Source organism: Bufo gargarizans, unplaced genomic scaffold, assembly GCF_014858855.1.
Source record: "Bufo gargarizans isolate SCDJY-AF-19 unplaced genomic scaffold, ASM1485885v1 original_scaffold_1771_pilon, whole genome shotgun sequence".
In the NCBI taxonomy this organism is placed as follows: Eukaryota; Metazoa; Chordata; class Amphibia; order Anura; family Bufonidae; genus Bufo; species Bufo gargarizans.
Window position 1 is genome coordinate 577,876 of NW_025334507.1, and position 25,145 is coordinate 603,020.

General features: G+C 51.3%; 2 protein-coding genes across 2 annotated transcripts in view; one reads left to right on the top strand and one right to left on the bottom strand.

The window, feature by feature from the left end:
- Positions 1-17,101, bottom strand: part of CFAP221 (cilia and flagella associated protein 221) — a 62,768-nt gene extending 45,667 nt beyond the window's left edge. The window contains exons 1-5 of the mRNA XM_044274454.1: positions 16,723-17,101; positions 10,601-10,774; positions 1,174-1,274; positions 822-908; positions 610-705 (exon numbers count right to left, since the gene is read on the bottom strand). Of these exons, the coding sequence (XP_044130389.1) occupies positions 610-705; positions 822-908; positions 1,174-1,274; positions 10,601-10,739 (423 nt within the window). The 5' untranslated portion in view covers positions 10,740-10,774; positions 16,723-17,101. The remainder of the gene's footprint in view (positions 1-609; positions 706-821; positions 909-1,173; positions 1,275-10,600; positions 10,775-16,722) is intronic.
- A 7,579-nt stretch (positions 17,102-24,680) lies between these two features.
- Positions 24,681-25,145, top strand: part of SCTR (secretin receptor) — a 44,928-nt gene continuing 44,463 nt past the window's right edge. Inside the window, exon 1 of the mRNA XM_044274455.1 lies at positions 24,681-24,764. Within this exon, the coding sequence (XP_044130390.1) occupies positions 24,681-24,764 (84 nt within the window). The remainder of the gene's footprint in view (positions 24,765-25,145) is intronic.

Sequence of the window (25,145 nt, forward strand, 5' to 3'; positions counted from 1 at the left end):
TATACACCGCACAGTCACATACAGGAGACGGTATATAACCCGGTATACACCGCACAGTCACATACAGGAGACGGTATATAACCCGGTATACACCGCACAGTCACATACAGGAGACGGTAAATAACCCGGTATACACCGCACAGTCACATACAGGAGACGGTATATAACCCAGTATACACCGCACAGTCACATACAGGAGACGGTATATAACCCGGTATACACCGCACAGTCACATACAGGAGACGGTAAATAACCCGGTATACACCGCACAGTCACATACAGGAGACGGTATATAACCCGGTATACACCGCACAGTCACATACAGGAGACGGTATATAACCCGGTATACACCGCACAGTCACATACAGGAGACGGTATATAACCCGGTATACACCGCACAGTCACATACAGGAGACGGTATATAACCCGGTATACACCGCACAGTCACATACAGGAGACGGTATATAACCCGGTATACACCGCACAGTCAGATACAGGAGGCTGCATATCACTATACACCGCACAGTCACATACAGGAGACAGTATATAACCCGGTATACACCGCACAGTCACATACAGGAGACGGTATATAACCCGGTATACACTTACCTTGCAGTGGACGCGGATACAATCATAGTAATATCTCCATTCATCAGCAATGAACTGAACATTGACTGTTAGCGCCAAGCCCGGGGCCAGCCTGTTCTGTGTGGGGGAAGCAGAGCGGTCAGAGGCGTATACATGGCACCCCTAAATGGGGGTACAGTTATAGAGAGAATAGCGGGGTGCTACCAGCTCCGCCCCGCGGCCGCTATACTCACTGCTTTCCTGTAGCTGACGGTGAAGTGCTTGCTCTGGGGGGGGATGATGTGCACGTTGGAGACGTCTGCAGAGATGTTCACCAATCTCTGTACGAAAACATATCAGACATAGATTATCCTACAAGAACTACAAGCCCCAGCAGGAGTGACACTGAAGATGCTGGGGGTCAGACACCACAGAGTAAACTGACTGACACCCCGCTTATAATCAAATATCGGGGCGCATGCTGAACCCGATGCAAGCGAGTGCCCCACAGAATTTATGGCCCAGGGGCTGCGCTCAGTCAGATGAAATGCGCCAAATTTACCGCAAAACACGGGGAGCAATCTGCCGGAAAATAGGAGCGCTCACCAGAGTCCGATGGAGACACGTCCCAATCTCAAATCCCCCAAAATGGAGAACTCCAGGGTCTGCCGCAACCGAGACATTACTGCCGAGCTTCGTGTAGACCCCTGCAAAAGAGAAAAGCGTCAGGATGGGAGAGGGGGAGGAAGAGGGGCAGGAGGAGGAGGAGGGAGGGGCAGGAGGAGGAGGAGGGAGGGGCAGGTGGAGGATGAGGGAGGGGCAGGAGGAGGAGGAAGGGGCAGGAGGAGGAGGAGGGAGGGGGAGGAGGGAGGGGCAGGAGGAGGAGGAGGATGAGGGAGGGGCAGGTGGAGGAGGAGGGAGGGGCAGGTGGAGGAGGAGGGAGGGACAGGAGGAGGAGGAGGGAGGGGAAGGAGGAGGAGGAGGGAGGGGCAGGAGGAGGAGGAGGGAGGGGCAGGAGGAGGAGGAGGGAGGGGCAGGAGGAGGAGGAGGGAGGGGCAGGTGGAGGAGGGGAGGGAGGGACAGGAGGAGGAGGAGGGAGGGGAAGGAGGAGGAGGAGGGAGGGGCAGGAGGAGGAGGAGGGAGGGGCAGGTAGGAGGGCCAGGAGGGGGAGAGGCGAAGGGTCAGGAGGAGAGGAGCGAGGGGCAGAGGAGGAGGATGCGTAGGGGCAGGAGGAGGAGGAGCGAGGGCAGGAGGAGGAGGAGGAGCGAGGGGCAGAGGAGGAGGAGCGAGGGGCAGGAGGAGGAGGCGCGAGGGCAGGAGGAGAGGAGCGAGGGGCAGGAGGAGGAGGAGCGAGGGGAGGAGGAGGAGGAGCGAGGGGCAGGGGAGGAGGAGGAGGGGCAGGAGGAGGAGGAGCGAGGGGCAGGGAGGAGGAGGAGGAGGAGCAGGAGGAGGAGGAGCGAGGGGCAGGAGGAGGAGGAGCGAGGGGCAGGAGGAGGAGGAGCGAGGGGCAGGAGGAGGAGGAGCGAGGGGCAGGAGGAGGAGGAGCGAGGGGCAGGAGGAGGAGGAGCGCGGGGCAGGAGGAGGAGGAGCGAGGGGGCAGGAGGAGGAGGAGGGAGGGGCAGTGAGGAGGCGGCGCGAGGGCAGGAGGAGGAGGAGCGAGCGGGGCAGGAGGAGGAGGAGGGGCAGGAGGAGGAGGAGCGAGGGGCAGGAGGAGGAGGAGCGAGGGGCAGGAGGAGGAGGAGCGAGGGGCAGGAGGAGGAGGAGCGAGGGGCAGGAGGAGGAGGAGCGAGGGGCAGGAGGAGGATGAGCGAGGGGCAGGAGGAGGATGAGCGAGGGGCAGGAGGAGGATGAGCGAGGGGCAGGAGGAGGATGAGCGAGGGGCAGGAGGAAGAGGAGCGAGGGGCAGGAGGAAGAGGAGCGAGGGGCAGGAGGAGGATGAGCGAGGGGCAGGAGGAGGATGAGCGAGGGGCAGGAGGAGGATGAGCGAGGGGCAGGAGGAGGATGAGCGAGGGGCAGGAGGAGGATGAGCGAGGGGCAGGAGGAGGATGAGCGAGGGGCAGGAGGAGGATGAGCGAGGGGCAGGAGGAGGATGAGCGAGGGGCAGGAGAAGGATGAGGGAGGGGCAGGAGGAGGATGAGGGCAGGGCATACCTCCCAATCGTCCCGAATCTCGCCGGACAGTCCCGGATTTCAGTGGCTCTCCCGTGGTCCCGGTAAGGGGGAGGTATGTCCCGCTCTCTTCCATAAGAAGCAGAGACAGTTGCCTGTAATGATGAAGCAAGAGCCGTCCATCCGCTCTCTGCTCTATCATTCCTACCCCTGTCTGTGCTCTACACTGCAGGGTGGGGCAGGGGGTGGTATCAGCAGCTCCGTGTATAATCCTGCTGCTGGGGAATGTGGTGAGTATGTGTAGTTTTTTTTTTCTACTGCCTGTGAAGGGGGCACTTTATTGGGCATAGTACTGTCAGGGGGCACTTTACTGGGCATAACTACTGTGAGGGGCACATATCTGGCATAACTAATGTGAGGGGGCACATATCTGGCATAACTAATGTGAGGGGGCACATATCTGGCATAACTAATGTGAGGGGGCACATATCTGGTAATAACTACTGTGAGGGGGCACATATCTGGTAATAACTACTGTGAGGGGGCACATATCTGGTAATAACTACTGTGAGGGGCACATATCTGTACATAACTACAGTGAGGGGCACATATCTGGGCATAACTACAGTGAGGGGCACATATCTGGGCATAACTACAGGGAGGGGCACATATGTGGCCATAACTACTGGGAGGGGCACATATGTGGCCATAACTACTGGGAGGGGCACATATGTGGCCATAACTACTGGGAGGGGCACATATGTGGCCATAACTACTGGGAGGGGCACATATGTGGCCATAACTACGGGGAGGGGCACATATGTGGCCATAACTACTGGGAGGGGCACATATGTGGCCATAACTACTGGGAGGGGCACATATCTGGCCATAACTACTGTGAGGGGGCACATATCTGGACATCGCTACTGTGAGGGGGCACATATCTGTCTGTAACTACTGTGACGGGGCACATATCTGGCCGTAACTACAGTGAGGGGGCACATATCTGGCCATAACTACAGTGAGGGGGCACATATCTGGCCGTAACTACAGTGAGGGGGCACATATCTGGCCGTAACTACAGTGAGTGGGCACATATCTGGCCATAACTACAGTGAGGGGGCACATATCTGGCCATAACTACAGTGAGGGGGCACATATCTCCCGTAATTAGTGAGGTGGCACATATCAGCCGTAACTAGTGAGGGAGCACATATCTGGGCATAACTACAGTGAGGGGGCACATATCTGTCTGTAACTACTGTGACGGGGCACATATCTGGCCGTAACTACAGTGAGGGGGCACATATCTGGCCGTAACTACAGTGAGGGGGCACATATCTGGCCGTAACTACAGTGAGGGGGCACATATCTGGCCATAACTACTGTGAGGGGGCACATATCTGGACATCGCTACTGTGAGGGGGCACATATCTGTCTGTAACTACTGTGACGGGGCACATATCTGGCCGTAACTACAGTGAGGGGGCACATATCTGGCCATAACTACAGTGAGGGGGCACATATCTGGCCGTAACTACAGTGAGGGGGCACATATCTGGCCATAACTACAGTGAGGGGGCACATATCTGGCCATAACTACAGTGAGGGGGCACATATCTGGCCATAACTACAGTGAGGGGGCACATATCTCCCGTAATTAGTGAGGTGGCACATATCAGCCGTAACTAGTGAGGGAGCACATATCTGGGCATAACTACAGTGAGGGGGCACATATCTGTCTGTAACTACTGTGACGGGGCACATATCTGGCCGTAACTACAGTGAGGGGGCACATATCTGGCCGTAACTACAGTGAGGGGGCACATATCTGGCCGTAACTACAGTGAGGGGGCACATATCTGGCCATAACTACAGTGAGGGGGCACATATCTGGCCATAACTACTGTGACGGGGCACATATCTGGCCGTAACTACTGTGACGGGGCAGATATCTGGCCATAACTACTGGGAGGGGCAGATATCTGGCCATAACTACTGGGAGGGGCAGATATCTGGCCATAACTACTGGGAGGGGCAGATATCTGGCCATAACTACTGGGAGGGGCAGATATCTGGCCATAACTACTGGGAGGGGCAGATATCTGGCCATAACTACTGGGAGGGGCAGATATCTGGCCATAACTACTGGGAGGGGCAGATATCTGGCCATAACTACTGGGAGGGGCAGATATCTGGCCATAACTACTGGGAGGGGCAGATATCTGGCCATAACTACTGGGAGGGGCAGATATCTGGCCATAACTACTGGGAGGGGCAGATATCTGGCCATAACTACTGGGAGGGGCAGATATCTGGCCATAACTACTGGGAGGGGCAGATATCTGGCCATAACTACTGGGAGGGGCAGATATCTGGCCATAACTACTAGGAGGGGCAGATATCTGGCCATAACTACTGGGAGGGGGCAGATATCTGGCCATAACTACTGGGAGGGGGCAGATATCTGGCCATAACTACTGGGAGGGGGCACATATCTGGCCATAACTACTGGGAGGGGGCACATATCTGGCCATAACTACAGTGAGGGGGCACATATCTGGCCATAACTACAGTGAGGGGGCACATATCTGGCCATAACTACAGTGAGGGGGCACATATCTGGCCATAACTACAGTGAGGGGGCACATATCTGGCCATAACTACAGTGAGGGGGCACATATCTGGCCATAACTACAGTGAGGGGGCACATATCTGGCCATAACTACAGTGAGGGGGCACATATCTGGCCATAACTACAGTGAGGGGGCACATATCTGGCCATAACTACAGTGAGGGGGCACATATCTGGCCATAACTACAGTGAGGGGGCACATATCTGGCCATAACTACAGTGAGGGGCACATATCTGGCCATACTACAGTGAGGGGGCACATATCTCCCGTAATTAGTGAGGTGGCACATATCAGCCGTAACTAGTGAGGGAGCACATATCTGGGCATAACTACAGTGAGGGGGCACATATCTGTCTGTAACTACTGTGACGGGGGCACATATCTGGCCGTAACTACAGTGAGGGGGCACATATCTGGCCGTAACTACAGTGAGGGGGCACATATCTGGCCGTAACTACAGTGAGGGGGCACATATCTGGCCATAACTACAGTGAGGGGGCACATATCTGGCCATAACTACTGTGACGGGGCACATATCTGGCCGTAACTACTGTGACGGGGCAGATATCTGGCCATAACTACTGTGAGGGGCAGATATCTGGCCATAACTACTGGGAGGGGCAGATATCTGGCCATAACTACTGGGAGGGGCAGATATCTGGCCATAACTACTGGGAGGGGCAGATATCTGGCCATAACTACTGGGAGGGGCAGATATCTGGCCATAACTACTGGGAGGGGCAGATATCTGGCCATAACTACTGGGAGGGGCAGATATCTGGCCATAACTACTGGGAGGGGCAGATATCTGGCCATAACTACTGGGAGGGGCAGATATCTGGCCATAACTACTGGGAGGGGCAGATATCTGGCCATAACTACTGGGAGGGGCAGATATCTGGCCATAACTACTGGGAGGGGCAGATATCTGGCCATAACTACTGGGAGGGGCAGATATCTGGCCATAACTACTGGGAGGGGCAGATATCTGGCCATAACTACTGGGAGGGGCAGATATCTGGCCATAACTACTAGGAGGGGCAGATATCTGGCCATAACTACTGGGAGGGGCAGATATCTGGCCATAACTACTGGGAGGGGGCAGATATCTGGCCATAACTACAGGGAGGGGGCAGATATCTGGCCATAACTACTGGGAGGGGGCACATATCTGGCCATAACTACTGGGAGGGGGCACATATCTGGCCATAACTACAGTGAGGGGGGCACATATCTGGCCATAACTACAGTGAGGGGGCACATATCTGGCCATAACTACAGTGAGGGGGCACATATCTGGCCATAACTACAGTGAGGGGGCACATATCTGGCCATAACTACAGTGAGGGGGCACATATCTGGCCATAACTACAGTGAGGGGGCACATATCTGGCCATAACTACAGTGAGGGGGCACATATCTGGCCATAACTACAGTGAGGGGGCACATATCTGGCCATAACTACAGTGAGGGGGCACATATCTGGCCATAACTACAGTGAGGGGGCACATATCTGGCCATAACTACAGTGAGGGGGCACATATCTGGCCATAACTACAGTGAGGGGGCACATATCTGGCCATAACTACAGTGAGGGGGCACATATCTGGCCATAACTACAGTGAGGGGGCACATATCTGGCCATAACTACTGTGAGGGGGCACATATCTGGCCATAACTACTGTGAGGGGGCACATATCTGGCCATAACTACTGTGAGGGGGCACATATCTGGCCATAACTACTGTGAGGGGGCACATATCTGGCTGTAACTACTGAGGGGGCACATATCTGGCTGTAACTACTCTGAGGGGCCACAGGGGGAATAATTACCATGTGGGGGCATTTAGGGGAATGGGTGGGATTAGGTGTTTAGCTATGTTTTGGGCGGAGTTAAAGGCGTGGCCTAGTGGAGAAAAAATTTGCCATAAAAAGAAAATTTGCCAGAGTCCCTCTTCCTTCTTTTAAAAAGTTGTGAGGTATGGGGAAGGGGCAGGATGAGAGATGGGCAGGAGGAGGAGCATAAGGAGGATGAAGGAGGGGCAGGAGGATAGGGGAGGGACAGAAGGGGGATGGGGAAGGGGAGGGACAGAAGGGGGATGGGGAAGGGGCAGGACAGGAGGAGGATGAGGGAGGGGCAGGAGGAGGATAGGGGAGGTACAGAAGGCAGGACAGAAAGAGGATGGGGGAGGGTCAGGGCAGAAGGAGGATGGGGGATGGTCATGGCAGAAGGAGTAACAGAAGGAGGATGGCAGAGGGGCGGGACAGAAGGAGAATGGGGGAGGGGCAGGAGGAGGGACAGAAGGAGGATGGGAAGGGGCAAGGCAGGAGGAGAAACAGAAGGAGGATGGGGAGGGGCAAGGCAGGAGGAGGAACAGAAGGACAATGGGGGAGGGGCAGGAGGAGGAACAGAAGGAGGATGGGAGAGGGGCGGGACAGAAGGAGGATGGGGAAGTGCAAGGCAGGAGGAGGAACAGAAGGAGGTAGGGGAGGGGCAAGGCAGGAGGAGACTAGGGGAGGTACAGGAGGAGGATAGGGAGGGGCAGGAGGACAGGTGAATCAGGATGAGGATGTGAGAGGGGCGGGCGGCAGGAGGAAGATTGGGGCTCAGGGGGCTGGACAAGGGGGTCAGGAGGAGGACAAGGGGGTCAGGAGGAGGACCAGGGAATCAGGAGGAGGACCAGGGAATCAGGAGGAGGACCAGGGAATCAGGAGGAGGACCAGGGAATCAGGAGGAGGACCAGGGAATCAGGAGGAGGACCAGGGAATCAGGAGGAGGACCAAGGAGGTCAGGAGGAGGACCAAGGAGGTCAGGAGGAGGACCAAGGAGGTCAGGAGGAGGACCAAGGAATCAGGAGGAGGACCAGGGAATCAGGAGGAGGACCAGGGAATCAGGAGGAGGACCAGGGAATCAGGAGGAGGACCAGGGAATCAGGAGGAGGACCAGGGAATCAGGAGGAGGACCAGGGAATCAGGAGGAGGACCAGGGAATCAGGAGGAGGACCAGGGAGTCAGGAGGAGGACCAGGGAGTCAGGAGGAGGACCAGGGGGTCAGGAGGAGGACCAGGGGGTCAGGAGGAGGACCAGGGGGTCAGGAGGAGGGGGGATCATGGGTTGAGGGGTCTCCATCTCATTGGATGCTGTCATGTAATCATCTCTCCATATTAAGACCCTGCATTTATTCACAGCAGTAAATCTGAACAAGTAGAACTGCAGTGTAAAGTATTGAGGTGAGAGAGAGCTGTCTGGGGTTTAGAAGAGACAACATGTGGATTCTAAACTCCAGTTTTTCAGTCACAAATCATGTCTAATGGAGAGGAGCTGCAGTATAAGGCCTCATGCACACGACAGTTTTTTTTCACGGCCCGCAAAAACGGGGTCCGTGGGTCCGTGATCCGTGACCGTTTTTTCGTCCGTGGGTCTTCCTTGATTTTTGGAGGATCCACGGACATGAAAAAAAAGTCGTTTTGGCGTCCGCCTGGCCGTGCGGAGCCAAACGGATCCGTCCTGAATTACAATGCAAGTCAATGGGGACGGATCCGTTTGATGTTGACACAATATGGTGCCATTTCAAACGGATCCGTCCCCATTGACTTTCAATGTAAAGTCTGGAGTTCTTTTATACCATCGGATTGGAGTTTTCTCCAATCCGATGGTATATTTTAACTTGAAGCGTCCCCATCACCATGGGAACGCCTCTATGTTAGAATATACTGTCGGATATGAGCTACTTCGTGAACCTCAGATCCGACAGTATATTCTAACACAGAGGCGTTCCCATGGTGATGGGGACGCTTCAGGTTAGAATACACTACAAACTTTGTACAAGACTGCCCCCTGCTGCCTGGCAGCACCCGATCTCTTACTGGGGGATATGATAGCACAATTAACCCCTTTAGGTGCGGCACCTAAAGGGGTTAATTGTACTATCATATTCCCCTGTAGGAGATCAGGGCTGCCAGGCAGCAGGGGGCAGACCCCCCCCTCCCCAGTTTGAATATCGTTGGTGGCACAGTGTGCCAACCACCATCGGCCCCCCTCCCTCCCTCTATTGTATTAAATCGTTGGTGGCACAGTGTGCCAACCACCATCGCCCCCCCCCCCCTCCCTCTATAGCAGTAACATTGGTGGCAGTGTGCGGTCTCAACAGTAGAAGATTCATACTTACCGGCTTGCGGCTGCGATGTTCGTGTCCGGCCGGGAGCTCCTCCTACTGGTAAGTGAAAGGTCTGTGCGGCGCATTGCTAAAGAACTGTCACTTACCAGTAGGAGGAGCTCCCGGCCGTTCACAGACATCGCAGCAGCAAGCAGGTAAGTATAAATCTTCTACTGTTGAGACCGCACACTGCCACCAATGTTACTGCTATAGAGGGAGGGGGGGGGGGGGTGGGGGGGGCGATGGTGGTTGGCACACTGTGCCACCAACGATTTAATACAATAGAGGGAGGGAGGGGGGCCGATGGTGGTTGGCACACTGTGCCACCAACGATTTAATACAATAGAGGGAGGGAGGGGGGCCGATGGTGGTTGGCACACTGTGCCACCAACGATTTAATACAATGGAGGGAGGGAGGGGGGGGGCGATGGTGGTTGGCACACTGTGCCACCAACGATATTCAAACTGGGGAGGGGGGGGGGGGGTCTGCCCCCTGCTGCCTGGCAGCCCTGATCTCTTACAGGGGAATATGAAGGGGTTAATTGTGCTATCATATCCCCCTGTAAGAGATCGGGTGCTGCCAGGCAGCAGGGGGCAGTCTTGTACAAAGTTTGCAGTGTATTCTAACTAGAAGCGTCCCCATCACCATGGGAACGCTTCTGTGTTAGAATATACTGTCGGAAATGAGTTTTCACGAAGTGAAAACTTAGATCAGAAAAAGCTTTTATGCAGACGGATCTTCGGATCCGTCTGTATGAAAGCAACCTACGGCCACGGATCACGGACACGGATGCCAATCTTGTGTGCATCCGTGTTCTTTCACGGACCCATTGACTTGAATGGGTCCGTGAACCGTTGTCCGTCAAAAAAATAGGACAGGTCATATTTTTTTGACGGACAGGATACACGGATCACGGCCTCGGCTGCAAAACGGTGCATTTTCCGATTTTTCCACGGACCCATTGAAAGTCAATGGGTCCGCGAAAAAAAACGGAAAACGGCACAACGGCCACGGATGCACACAACGGTCGTGTGCATGAGGCCTAAAACATGAGAAAAGGATACAGCGCCCCACCCCAGGAAAATTACGGCAGCTGGCGCCATGATGGGGGGAATTCTGGGGTCAGCCCTCACTTGACTCCAGGATGTGGTTGGGAACCGGTCGGTTCTGAGGCTTTTCCACCAAACTGTCCAGAAAGGCGGAGGATGAGGGTCTCTTGAGGCTTCCATCCTCTCTAGGAAGGTCGAAGTTGGCGGAAGGAGCGACCTCCATGTTGTCACAGCGATCGGCGCAGCAGACGGAGAAACCTGGAGAAAGGGTGGAGTAGTGATAATACAGGGGTCTCTGGATATAACACTGGGGGGGGGGTAGTTATAATACAGGGGTCACTGGATATAACACTGGGGGGGGTAGTTATAATACAGGGGTCTCTGGATATAACACTGGGGGGGGGTAGTTATAATACAGAGGTCACTGGATATAACACTGGGGGAGTAGTTATAATACAGGGGTCTCTGGATATAACACAGGGGGGTAGTTATAATACAGGGGTCTCTGGATATAACACTGGGGGGGAGTTATAATACAGGGGTCTCTGGATATAACACTGGGGGGCTAGTTATAATACAGGGGTCTCTGGATATAACACTGGGGGGGAGTAGTTATTATACAGGGGTCACTGGATATAACACTGGGGGGGGGTAGTTATAATACAGGGGTCTCTGGATATAACACGGGGGGAGTAGTTATAATACAGGGGTCTCTGGATATAACACTGGGGGGGCTAGTTATAATACAGGGGTCACTGGATATAACACTGGGGGGGTAGTTATAATACAGGGGTCTCTGGATATAACACTGGGGGGCTAGTTATAATACAGGGGTCTCTGGATATAACACGGGGGGAGTAGTTATAATACAGGGGTCTCTGGATATAACACTGGGGGGTAGTTATAATACAGGGGTCTCTGGATATAACACTGGGGGGCTAGTTATAATACAGGGGTCTCTGGATATAACACGGGGGGAGTAGTTATAATACAGGGGTCTCTGGATATAACACTGGGGGGTAGTTATAATACAGGGGTCTCTGGATATAACACTGGGGGGTAGTTATAATACAGGGGTCACTGGATATAACACTGGGGGGAGTAGTTATAATACAGGGGTCACTGGATATAACACTGGGGGGGTAGTTATAATACAGGGGTCTCTGGATATAACACTGGGGGGAGTAGTTATAATACAGGGGTCACTGGATATAACACTGGGGGAGTAGTTATGATACAGGGGTCTCTGGATATAACACTGGGGGGGTAGTTATAATACAGGGGTCACTGGATATAACACTGGGGGGGTAGTTATAATACAGGGGTCTCTGGATATAACACTGGGGGAGTAGTTATAATACAGGGGTCTCTGGATATAACACTGGGGGGGAGTAGTTATAATACAGGGGTCACTGGATATAACACTGGGGGAGTAGTTATAATACAGGGGTCTCTGGATATAACACTGGGGGGGTAGTTATAATACAGGGGTCACTGGATATAACACTGGGGGGGTAGTTATAATACAGGGGTCACTGGATATAACACAGGGGGGTAGTTATAATACAGGGGTCTCTGGATATAACACTGGGGGGGTAGTTATAATACAGGGGTCACTGGATATAACACTGGGGGGGTAGTTATAATACAGGGGTCTCTGGATATAACACTGGGGGGGGTAGTTATAATACAGGGGTCACTGGATATAACACTGGGGGGGTAGTTATAATACAGAGGTCACTGGATATAACACAGGGGGGGGGGGTAGTTTATAATACAGGGGTCTCTGGATATAACACTGGGGGGCTAGTTATAATACAGGGGTCTCTGGATATAACACTGGGGGGACTAGTTATAATACAGGGGTCACTGGATATAACACTGGGGGAGTAGTTATAATACAGGGGTCTCTGGATATAACACTGGGGGAGTAGTTATAATACAGGGGTCTCTGGATATAACACTGGGGGGAGTAGTATAATACAGGGGTCTCTGGATATAACACTGGGGGGCTAGTTATAATACAGGGGTCTCTGGATATAACACTGGGGGGTAGTTATAATACAGGGGTCTCTGGATATAACACTGGGGGGCTAGTTATAATACAGGGGTCTCTGGATATAACACTGGGGGAGTAGTTATAATACAGGGGTCTCTGGATATAACACTGGGGGGGTAGTTATAATACAGGGGTCTCTGGATATAACACTGGGGGGGTAGTTATAATACAGGGGTCTCTGGATATAACACTGGGGGGCTAGTTATAATACAGGGGTCTCTGGATATAACACTGGGGGGGACTAGTTATAATACAGGGGTCACTGGATATAACACTGGGGGAGTAGTTATAATACAGGGGTCTCTGGATATAACACTGGGGGGGGGGGGTAGTTATAATACAGGGGTCTCTGGATATAACACTGGGGGGAGTAGTTATAATACAGGGGTCTCTGGATATAACACGGGGGGGGGGGGGGTAGTTATAATACAGGGGTCTTGGATATAACACTGGGGGGGAGTAGTTATAATACAGGGGTCTCTGGATATAACACTGGGGGGGAGTAGTTATAATACAGGGGTCTCTGGATATAACACTGGGGGGGGTAGTTATAATACAGGGGTCTCTGGATATAACACTGGGGGGGCTAGTTATAATACAGGGTCTCTGGATATAACACTGGGGGGGACTAGTTATAATACAGGGGTCACTGGATATAACACTGGGGGAGTAGTTATAATACAGGGGTCTCTGGATATAACACTGGGGGGTAGTTATAATACAGGGGTCTCTGGATATAACACTGGGGGGAGTAGTTATAATACAGGGGTCACTGGATATAACACGGGGGGGTAGTTATAATACAGGGGTCTCTGGATATAACACTGGGGGGAGTAGTTATAATACAGGGGTCTCTGGATATAACACTGGGGGGGTAGTTATAATACAGGGGTCTCTGGATTATAACACTGGGGGGCTAGTTATAATACAGGGGTCTCGGATATAACACTGGGGGGAGTAGTTATAATACAGGGGTCTCTGGATATAACACTAGGGGGGGGTAGTTATAATACAGGGGTCTCTGGATATAACACGGGGGGAGTAGTTATAATACAGGGGTCTCTGGATATAACACTGGGGGTAGTTATAATACAGGGGTCTCTGGATATAACACTGGGGGGGTAGTTATAATACAGGGGTCTCTGGATATAACACTGGGGGGTAGTTATAATACAGGGGTCTCTGGATATAACACTGGGGGGTAGTTATAATACAGGGGTCTCTGGATATAACACTGGGGGGGTAGTTATAATACAGAGGTCACTGGATATAACACTGGGGGGGAGTAGTTATAATACAGGGGTCTCTGGATATAACACTGGGGGGGTAGTTATAATACAGGGGTCTCTGGATATAACACGGGGGGGGGGGTAGTTATAATACAGGGGTCTCTGGATATAACACTGGGGGGGTAGTTATAATACAGGGGTCTCTGGATATAACACTAGGGGGGTAGTTATAATACAGGGGTCTCTAGATATAACACTGGGGGGGAGTAGTTATAATACAGGGTCTCTGGATATAACACTGGGGGGGAGTAGTTATAATACAGAGGTCACCTGGATATAACACTGGGGGGGGTAGTTATAATACAGGGGTCTCTGGATATAACACTGGGGGGGTAGTTATAATACAGGGGTCTCTGGATATAACACTGGGGGGGTAGTTATAATACAGGGGTCTCTGGATATAACACTGGGGGGGTTAGTTATAATACAGGGTCTCTGGATATAACACTGGGGGGGCAGTTATAATACAGGGTCTCTGGATATAACACTGGGGGGGGTAGTTATAATACAGGGGTCACTGGATATAACACTGGGGGGGGGTAGTTATAATACAGGGGTCACTGGATATAACACTGGGGGGGTAGTTATAATACAGGGGTCTCTGGATATAACACTGGGGGGGGGGTAGTTATAATACAGGGGTCTCTGGATATAACACTGGGGGGGTAGTTATAATACAGGGGTCTCTGGATATAACACTGGGGGGTAGTTATAATACAGGGGTCACTGGATATAACACTGGGGGGTAGTTATAATACAGGGGTCTCTGGATATAACACGGGGGGGGGGGGCTAGTGATAATACAGGGGTCTCTGGATATAACACTGGGGGGGTAGTTATAATACAGGGGTCTCTGGATATAACACTGGGGGGGTAGTTATAATACAGGGGTCTCTGGATATAACACTGGGGGGGTAGTGATAATACAGGGGTCTCTGGATATAACACTGGGGGGGGGTAGTTATAATACAGGGGTCTCTGGATATAACACTGGGGGGGGGTAGTTATAATACAGGGGTCTCTGGATATAACACTGGGGGGGGGTAGTTATAATACAGGGGTCTCTGGATATAACACTGGGGGGGTAGTTATAATACAGGGGTCTCTGGATATAACACTGGGGGGTAGTTATAATACAGGGGTCTCTGGATATAACACTGGGGGGGTAGTTATAATACAGAGGTCACTGGATATAACACTGGGGGGGAGTAGTTATAATACAGGGGTCACTGGATATAACACTGGGGGGTAGTTATAATACAGGGGTCTCTAGATATAACACTGGGGGGGAGTAGTTATAATACAGAGGTCACTGGATATAACACTGGGGGGGAGTAGTTATAATACAGGGGTCTCTGGATATAACACTGGGGGGTAGTTATAATACAGGGGTCTCTGGATATAACACGGGGGGGGGGTAGTTATAATACAGGGGTCTCTGGATATAACACTGGGGGGGTAGTTATAATACAGGGGTCTCTGGATATAACACTAGGGGGTAGTTATAATACAGGGGTCTCTAGATATAACACTGGGGGGGAGTAGTTATAATACAGGGGTCTCTGGATATAACACTGGGGGGGAGTAGTTATAATACAGAGGTCACTGGATATAACACTGGGGGGGAGTAGTTATAATACAGAGGTCACTGGATATAACACTGGGGGGGTAGTTATAATACAGGGGTCTCTGGATATAACACTGGGGGAGTAGTTATAATACAGGGGTCTCTGGATATAACACTGGGGGGGTAGTTATAATACAGGGGTCTCTGGATATAACACTGGGGGGGTAGTTATAATACAGGGGTCTCTGGATATAACACTGGGGGGGGCAGTTATAATACAGGGGTCTCTGGATATAACACTGGGGGGGTAGTTATAATACAGGGGTCACTGGATATAACACTGGGGGGGGGGGTAGTTATAATACAGGGGTCACTGGATATAACACTGGGGGGGGGGTAGTTATAATACAGGGGTCTCTGGAGATAACACTGGGGGGGGGGTAGTTATAATACAGGGGTCTCTGGATATAACACTGGGGGGTAGTTATAATACAGGGGTCTCTGGATATAACACTGGGGGGGTAGTTATAATACAGGGGTCTCTGGATATAACACTGGGGGGTAGTTATAATACAGGGGTCACTGGATATAACACTGGGGGGGTAGTTATAATACAGGGGTCTCTGGATATAACACGGGGGGGTAGTTATAATACAGGGGTCTCTGGATATAACCCTGGGGGGGGTAGTTATAATACAGGGGTCTCTGGATATAACACTGGGGGGGTAGTTATAATACAGGGGTCTCTGGATATAACACGGGGGGGGGGGCTAGTGATAATACAGGGGTCTCTGGATATAACACTGGGGGGGGTAGTTATAATACAGGGGTCTCTGGATATAACACTGGGGGGGTAGTTATAATACAGGGGTCTCTGGATATAACACTGGGGGGGTAGTGATAATACAGGGGTCTCTGGATATAACACTGGGGGGGGTAGTTATAATACAGGGGTCTCTGGATATAACACTGGGGGGGGGGTAGTTATAATACAGGGGTCTCTGGATATAACACTGGGGGGGGGGGTAGTTATAATACAGGGGTCTCTGGATATAACACTGGGGGGGGGTAGTTATAATACAGGGGTCTCTGGATATGACACTGGGGGGGTAGTGATAATACAGGGGTCTCTGGATATAACACTGGGGGGGGGGTAGTTATAATACAGGGGTCTCTGGATATAACACTGGGGGGGTAGTTATAATACAGGGGTCTCTGGATATAACACTGGGGGGGGGGGTAGTTATAATACAGGGGTCTCTGGATATAACACTGGGGGGGCTATAATCACCAGGTCCCGGTCGCGGTTTCCGGTCACATTTTGCGGGTGATTCTCTGGTCCCGTGAATCCGTGTAGCTATGTCAGGACGCGTTGCTATGGTGACACCGGAAGTTGGAGTCTACCACAGACTGACAGGGGGAGTGTGAAGCGGGAGAAACCAATGATGGGGGAGCTCGTGAGTGAGCCGGGCGGTCTCATCTGTGTGTGGGGAGGGGAGCGCCCCGTATATGTCCGGACTCCATAGTGACTGTACTATAGTGAGGTCCTCCAGGCTCCTGCACTGATACACTGCAACAAGTCATCGACTGTGTGGATTAGGTCAGGATGTAAACTGACAGCAAGCAGATGTCTTCTACTGAGACAGCGGATTTCTTCTCCCCTAGGGGCCCGGGGCCACAGCGCAGTGGTATCCATCTACATGCAGCCGCCATGTTCAGTGGGAGTTATAGAAGAGTTCTCCTCCCCCGACAACCTCTGATGGCGTCGGACACACAGGAGGTCAAACAAGTCACAAAACCTCCCCCGATCTGATGGTCCCAGATAATACGGACTCAGCCCGCACGGCGCGCTCAGGCAGGTCCTACGCGCTACCGGACTGGGGGCCACCCTAGAGCTGGAGGTGTCTCAGGACTGTCCCGACACTACATCACACAGTGTCTCATTCAGCAGCTCCAGGAGTGTGGACGGCGGTCACACGTGGACATGTCCTAGAGTAGTGTGGACGGCGGTCACACGTGGACATGTCCTAGAGTAGTGTGGACGGCGGTCACACGTGGACATGTCCTAGAGTAGTGTGGACGCGGTCACACGTGGACATGTCCTAGAGTAGTGTGGACGGCGGTCACACGTGGACATGTCCTAGAGTAGTGTGGACGCGGTCACACGTGGACATGTCCTAGAGTAGTGTGGAGTAGTGTGGACGCGGTCACACGTGGACATGTCCTAGAGTAGTGTGGACGGCGGTCACACGTGGACATGTCCTAGAGTAGTGTGGACATGTCCTAGAGTAGTGTGGACGCGGTCACACGTGGACATGTCCTAGAGTAGTGTGGACGGCGGTCATACGTGGACATGTCCTAGAGTAGTGTGGACGGCGGTCACACGTGGACATGTCCTAGAGTAGTGTGGACGGCGGTCACACGTGGACATGTCCTAGAGTAGTGTGGACGGCGGTCACACGTGGACATGTCCTAGAGTAGTGTGGACGCGGTCACACGTGGACATGTCCTAGAGTAGTGTGGACGGCGGTCACACGTGGACATGTCCTAGAGTAGTGTGGATGCGGTCACACGTGGACATGTCCTAGAGTAGTGTGGACGGCGGTCACACGTGGACATGTCCTAGAGTAGTGTGGACATGTCCTAGAGTAGTGTGGACGCGGTCACACGTGGACATGTCCTAGAGTAGTGTGGACGGCGGTCACACGTGGACATGTCCTAGAGTAGTGTGGACGGCGGTCACACGTGGACATGTCCTAGAGTAGTGTGGACGGCGGTCACACGTGGACATGTCCTAGATGAACCGCCCAGGATGAGTGTATTGGTGATGGCGGCAGTCCCATTCACTTCTATGGGGCGGATGTCATGTGATCAATGAAGGTGACGTCACACGGCCTAGGACAAGCACAGAGAAGGGCCCAGCACTCACAGGAGCCCCGCTGCAGAGGTCCCGGGGGTCGGACCCCCACCGATCAGATACTGATGACCCCCCCACAGGATAGCTGATCAGTTATATATCAGAAAAACCCTTTAAATAGACATTGTGAGTGTGATATTTAAAGATGGCGCCCACTCCCACGCGCAGCAGGCGCTATAGCCGCTAAGTGCTTGTTGTTTTAACAGACCCCGAGGGCTCATGTATGCAATTGACAATGACGTCAGTCCCACACTTTTAACTCCTCAGATGCCATGGTCAAATGTGACTACAACATCTGGGAGCTCCAAAACCTAGTGGGGATCGGGGTCCCGGTGGTGCTCGGTGCTGCTGAGTGATCCGAGGATGCAGCAGCTGTGTTCCCTGCCTGAACCTCTCATAGACTCCAATGCTGATGAATTGGAGTCTAGGCCAGGCGCATTCTCATCCTTTCTTCTTCATGTTCCCTCGGGGAATTAGTAAAAAGTGAGCAAACAGTCGCACACACGCCAGCGCGGCATCAATAAATACTAGATTGTCCGGCCAAAAATGAGCCCTAACACGGCTCCATAGAGATAAAAAGGAAAAGGCTATTGGTGCCAACATGGCAGTCCTAAAGCACAAACACACACCGCACGCGCGTGTCTATGTATATATACCGTATATAGCCTTTATGCCATTAGCCCCCATTATGCCTCTCATCAGCCCCCATTATTCCTCTCATCAGCCCCCATTATTCCTCTCATCAGCCCCCATTATTCCTCTCATTAGCCCCCATTATTCCTCTCATTAGCCCCCATTATTCCTCTCATTAGCCCCCATTATGCCTCTCATCAGCCCCCATTATTCCTCTCATCAGCCCCCATTATTCCTCTCATCAGCCCCCATTATTCCTCTCATTAGCCCCCATTATTCCTCTCATTAGCCCCATTATTCCTCTCATCAGCCCCCATTATGCCTCTCATTAGCCCCCATTATTCCTCTCATTAGCCCCCATTATTCCTCTCATTAGCCCCCATTATTCCTCTCATCAGCCCCCATTATTCCTCTCATTAGCCCCCATTATCAGCCCTTATGCCCCTCATCAGCCCCCATTATTCCTCTCATCAGCCCCCATTATTCCTCTCATCAGCCCCCATTATGCCTCTCATCAGCCCCCATTATGCCTCTCATTAGCCCCCATTATTCCTCTCATTAACCCCCATTATTCCTCTCATTAACCCCCATTATTCCTCTCATTAGCCCCCATTATTCCTCTCATTAGCCCCCATTATTCCTCTCATCAGCCCCCATTATTCCTCTCATCAGCCCCCATTATGCCTCTCATTAGCCCCCATTATTCCTCTCATCAGCCCCCATTATGCCTCTCATTAACCCCCATTATTCCTCTCATTAGCCCCCATTATTCCTCTCATTAGCCCCCATTATGCCTCTCATTAGCCCCCATTATTCCTCTCGTTAGCCCCCATTATTCCTCTCATTAGCCCCCATTATTCCTCTCATTAGCCCCCATTATTCCTCTCATTAGCCCCCATAATTTCTTTCATTAGCCCCCATTATTCCTCTCATTAGCCCCCATTATTCCTCTCATTAGCCCCCATTATTCCTCTCATTAGCCCCCATTATTCCTCTCATTAACCCCCATTATGCCTCTCATTAGCCCCCATTATTCCTCTCATTAGCCCCCATTATTCCTCTCATTAGCCCCCATTATGCCTCTCATTAGCCCCCATTATTCCTCTCATTAGCCCCCATTATGCCTCATTAACCCCCATTATTCCTCTCATTAGCCTCCATTATTCCTCTCATTAACCCCAATTATTCCTCTCATTAGCCTCCATTATTCCTCTCATTAACCCCCATTATTCCTCTCATTAGCCTCCATTATTCCTCTCATTAACCCCAATTATTCCTCTCATTAGCCTCCATTATGCCCCGAGCAGCCTCATTTTTTATAAAATAAAAAAACACTTACCTCTCTGCTCCTCGCCGCCCGCCATTTTCTTCCTCCTGATGTCGGCTGTGCGCTCTGAACTGGCGCGCACAATGTGACGTCACAAAGCGCCTGACGCAGCCCTACACAGCCGGCAGCCGAGGACCAGGAAGCGTCGAGTACAGAGTGTTCACCTCCTCCGGAGGTGACAAACCCTCAATTTTGAGTCTTGATTACGGTGTGCCCAGGCACACCCAGCACACCCCGTGCACACGCCTATGATGGCAATGCAAAGAAGAAAATTAGTTTTTTCAAAGATTTTTTTTTTTCAGTATTAAATCTAAGCCCATGTGGTATCGCTGTAATCATAGCGACCCGGAGAAGGAAAGTAACAGGTCAGTTTTACCGCATAGAAAATCCGGTGAAAACAAAACTCATAAAACTGTAGCCAAACTTTTTTTTTTTTTTTTATAATTCTACTCCATTTAAAAAATCTAGTCTTCCCAATATACTGAATACTATGGATAGCCCCCGGCCCTATCTTATATGAAGGATGGCCTTATGCCTATCCCATGCATGCTTAACCTCCTCCACTGTATTTGGCCCATCTAGTCTGCCCCATACACTGAGTACTATGGATAGCCCCCGGCCCTATCTTATATGAAGGATGGCCTTATGCCTATCCCATGCATGCTTAACCTCCTCCACTGTATTTGGCCCATCTAGTCTGCCCCATACACTGAGTACTATGGATAGCCCCCGGCCCTATCTTATATGAAGGATAGCCTTATGCCTATCCCATGCATGCTTAACCTCCTCCACTGTATTTGGCCCATCTAGTCTGCCCCATACACTGAGTACTATGGATAGCCCCCGGCCCTATCTTATATGAAGGATAGCCTTATGCCTATCCCATGCATGCTTAACCTCCTCCACTGTATTTGCAGCTACCACTTCTGCAGGAAGGCTATTCCATGCATCCACTACTCTCTCAGTAAAGGAATACTTCCTGGTATTACTGTTAACCCTTTGCCCCTCTAATTTAAAGGACTTCTGTCACCCCCAAAATCCATATATTTTTTTTTGGGCTTGTTAAAATCGTTATTTATCGACTATTCCCTATATAGGGCTCTTACCTTTGTCTGTGGCTTCTTTTCATTAAAAAACGATCTTTTAAAATATGCAAATCGCTTCACTACCAGCAGGTAGGGCGTCTACTTTGTCTGCTGGTAGCCGCCGCAAAAAAACGCCCCCTCCTCTTGTTGATTGACAGGGCCAGCCGCGATCTCCTCCTCCGGCCGGCCCTGTCAGCATTTCAAAAATCCCGCGCCTGTGTTCATTCGGCGCAGGCGCTCTGAGAGAAGGAGGCTCGCCTCCTCAGCACTCCCTCAGTGCGCCTGCGCCGATGACATCTTCTCTTTCGGTCGGGGGGGGGTTTTTGCGGCGGCTACTAGCAGGGTAGACGCCCTACTTGCTGGTAGTGAAGCGATTTGCATATTTTAAAAGATCGTTTTTTAATGAAAAGAAGCCACAGACAAAGGTAAGAGCCCTATATAGGGAATAGTCGTTAAATAACGATTTTAACAAGCCCCAAAAAAACATGGGTTTTGGGGGTGACAGAAGCCCTTTAACACTATGTCCTCTTGTAGCAGTTTTCCTTCTTGTAAATCTTCTCTCCTCTTTTCCTTGTTGATTCCCTTTATGTATTTAGCCGTCTCTCTCATCTCCCCTCCGTCTCGTCTTTCTTCCAAGCTCTACATGTTAAGGTCCTTTCATCTTTCCTGGTAAGTTTTATCCTGCAATCCATGGACCAGTTTAGTAGCTCTTCTCTGAACTCTCTCCAAAGTATCAGTATCCTTCTGGAGATATGGCCTCCAGTACTGAGCACAATACTCCAGATGAGGTCTCACTAGTGCTCTGTAGAGCGGCATGAGCGCCCCCTCTGTCTACTGGTAATGCCTCTCCCTATACACCCAGCATTCTGCTAGCATCTCCTGCTGCTCTATGACATGGTCTGCCTACCTTTAAGTCTTCTGAAATAATGACCCCTAAATCCCTTTCCTCAGATACTGAGGTCAGGACTGTGTCACTGATTGTATATTCTGCTCTTGGGTTTTTACGCCCCAGGTGCATTATCTCGCACTTATCAACATTACATTTTAGTTGCCAGATTTTTGACCGTTCCTCTAGTTTTCCTAAATCCTTTCCCATTTGGTGTATTCCTCCAGGAACATCAACCCTGTTACAAGTTTACAAGTAAACCCATGCTGTTCTTCATCTTTCAGTCCATGGGATTTTAGATGTTCCACAATCCTCTCCTTAAGTATGGTTTCCATTAGTTTCCCCACTATTGATGTCAGGCTTACTGGCCTATAGTTGCCCGATTCCTCCCTACTACCTTTCTTGTGAATGGGCACAACATTTGCTAATTTCCAATCTTCTGGGACGACTCCTGTTGCCAGTGATTGGTTAAATAAATCTGTTAATGGTTTTGCTAGTTCACCGCTGAGCTCTTCTAATAGCTTTGGGTGTATCCCATCAGGCCCCTGTGACTTATTTGTAGTAATTCTAGACAGCTGACTCAGAACCTCTTCCTCTGTAAAGACACAGGCATCAACAGTGTCATTAGTCTTCTTTCCTAACTGAGGTCCTTCTCCTTCATTTTCCTTCGTAAAGACTGAACAGAAGTATTTATTGAGGCCGTCAGCTAGTTCTGTATCTTCTTCCATATACCTTCCTTCTTTAGTTTTTGATTTGGTAATTCCTTGTTTTAGTTTCCTTTCTTCATTTATGTATCTGAAGAATGTCTGATCGCCCGCACAGCTATATGTACCACCTAGGGTGCACGGTGGACCAATGAGAGGCCAAATAATATAACACACAGTTTATCAGTTACTCACGGTTAGCAGAAGCCCCCCTGGGCCGGCAGCACAGTGTTGAGGTGGACAGCACGAAATCCTCCGGGGCGCGCTCTGTGGTAGGAAGCATCAGCCAAGATGGTGGTTGAGGTGCTCTTGATGTTAGGGGTGCTTAGGGTGCTTGTTGCGGCTGTCCCTTGATGGTTTTTGTCGTGACGCCAGTACCGTTCATGCTGGTACAACCAGTAGTGGTAATAATGAGGTAGACAGTGGTAAGATGCAGCTCACAGCTTTTACTGTTGATGACTTTGGTTGCAGCAGCACAAAGATGTAGTCTCTGGTTGGTATGAGAGATAATCTACAAGTCCACCGTTTCCAGGCTTTCTCAGGCTTGATTTGAGCTGTGGTTGGGGAGTACCTTATTCCTGTTGATGAGCTCAGTCCTATCCCTTGTCCTTTCCCTCCAGAGTGAACATTGGGGACAGGTAGCTACTCTGTTTCCCAGAGTTATGGTGTGGCTGCCGGAGGCTATAAACCTCCACCATGTGCAAAGGTGTCTGTGGCCCCCAATAATGGCTCCTATCACCGATGATTCCTTAGGAAGCTTGTTTCTGTTCCAGGGAGGCAAACTCTCTCCTACTGGTCAGGGATGCAAGTGTATAGTCCGGCCACAGAAGGAGAACGCTCTTCTGCGCCTCACATCCCAGTACTACCTCATAGCGAAGTCGGCTCCACTCACTAATCTGAGTCATGGAGTCTTCACTCTACATTCTCTCCCACTAATCTAATCTGATCTCCTCAGATCTGCTCTAATCTGGTCCATTCTCAACCCTGATCTCCACTGACTAACTAGGCTTGACCTAGATATATATAGAACCTAAGTGTTATCCCCATCTAGTGGTGGGATGTATAAATTACACCTAATCTGCCTGTTAACAGGGATTTTGCTGATAAATTAGTACAAAGTCATATAATACAGCGTAGTACAATTGTTAAAGTGTTTTTAAGCAGAGCCCACACACACGTAGTGGGACACTGCACACCGGCTTCACCCAAGAAAGCCGGACCTCGCCGACCGCGCCCAAACCACGCCCTCCCTGTAAAGCCACGCCCCTGTCTCGGTGAAGCCATGCCCCCCATAGCCAGTCGAGGGTGAAAACTGGGGGAGGAGAATCTCCTTATATGATTATATATGCACAGCTAGTCAGCTATACATCTTACTATATATATAATAATAAGTTACCAACTAGATTGGCTGCTCGGCTCGTGTGGGCGGCGCGCTCTGCCCCTGGGTCTGGCTGGGTGGAGGTGGCAATAGTGAAGGCAGGCTCGGCTCAGTTAGTAGTAGACGTTTCGCTGACGGGCTGGCAGAGAGAGACTAGAGACTGAGAGCGCCCGGGCGGCGTGGCCTGGTCGGACATGTGAGCGGACGCGTTAGCGGGGAGCTCCTGACCCGCCAGCTATTATCCTGTGGCATCCTCACTCTGCAGCACCGGACAACTCTGGGTGACGCCGGGGAGTGCCTGGAGCCGACACATACCGTCATGACCCATACGGGGAAGAAGGAGCGGGAGCTGAAAAAAGCCGGGCTTTCAACGCCGGCGAAACAAGATGGTGCCGCATCGGAGGTAAATATGCCTGAACTGCATCTATTGCGGCCCCTGCACCCCCAGGTTCAGCCCCAGGCCCTGCAACCACATGATGTATTCAGCATGCTCAGCCTGATATTAGATCTGCTGAGCCTACACCAAAAGATATCTTTAATGCTGTGCAGCAATGCAGCAGCTCGCTCTCCTGCAGGAAAATGTCTCCCTTCTTCGTCAGGACTTGCGGAAAGTTACTGATGTTAATGAAGCTACTTCACTTCAGGGACAGAGATGTGATTCTTAAGAAAGCGAGGGACCCCCCTGAGCTATTAATTAATGGCAGTAAAGTGGCAATATATCCGGATTTCTCTGCTGAGGTCCAGTGGAAGAGAGTCAAGTTCCTGGAAGTCAAGAGACGCCTCC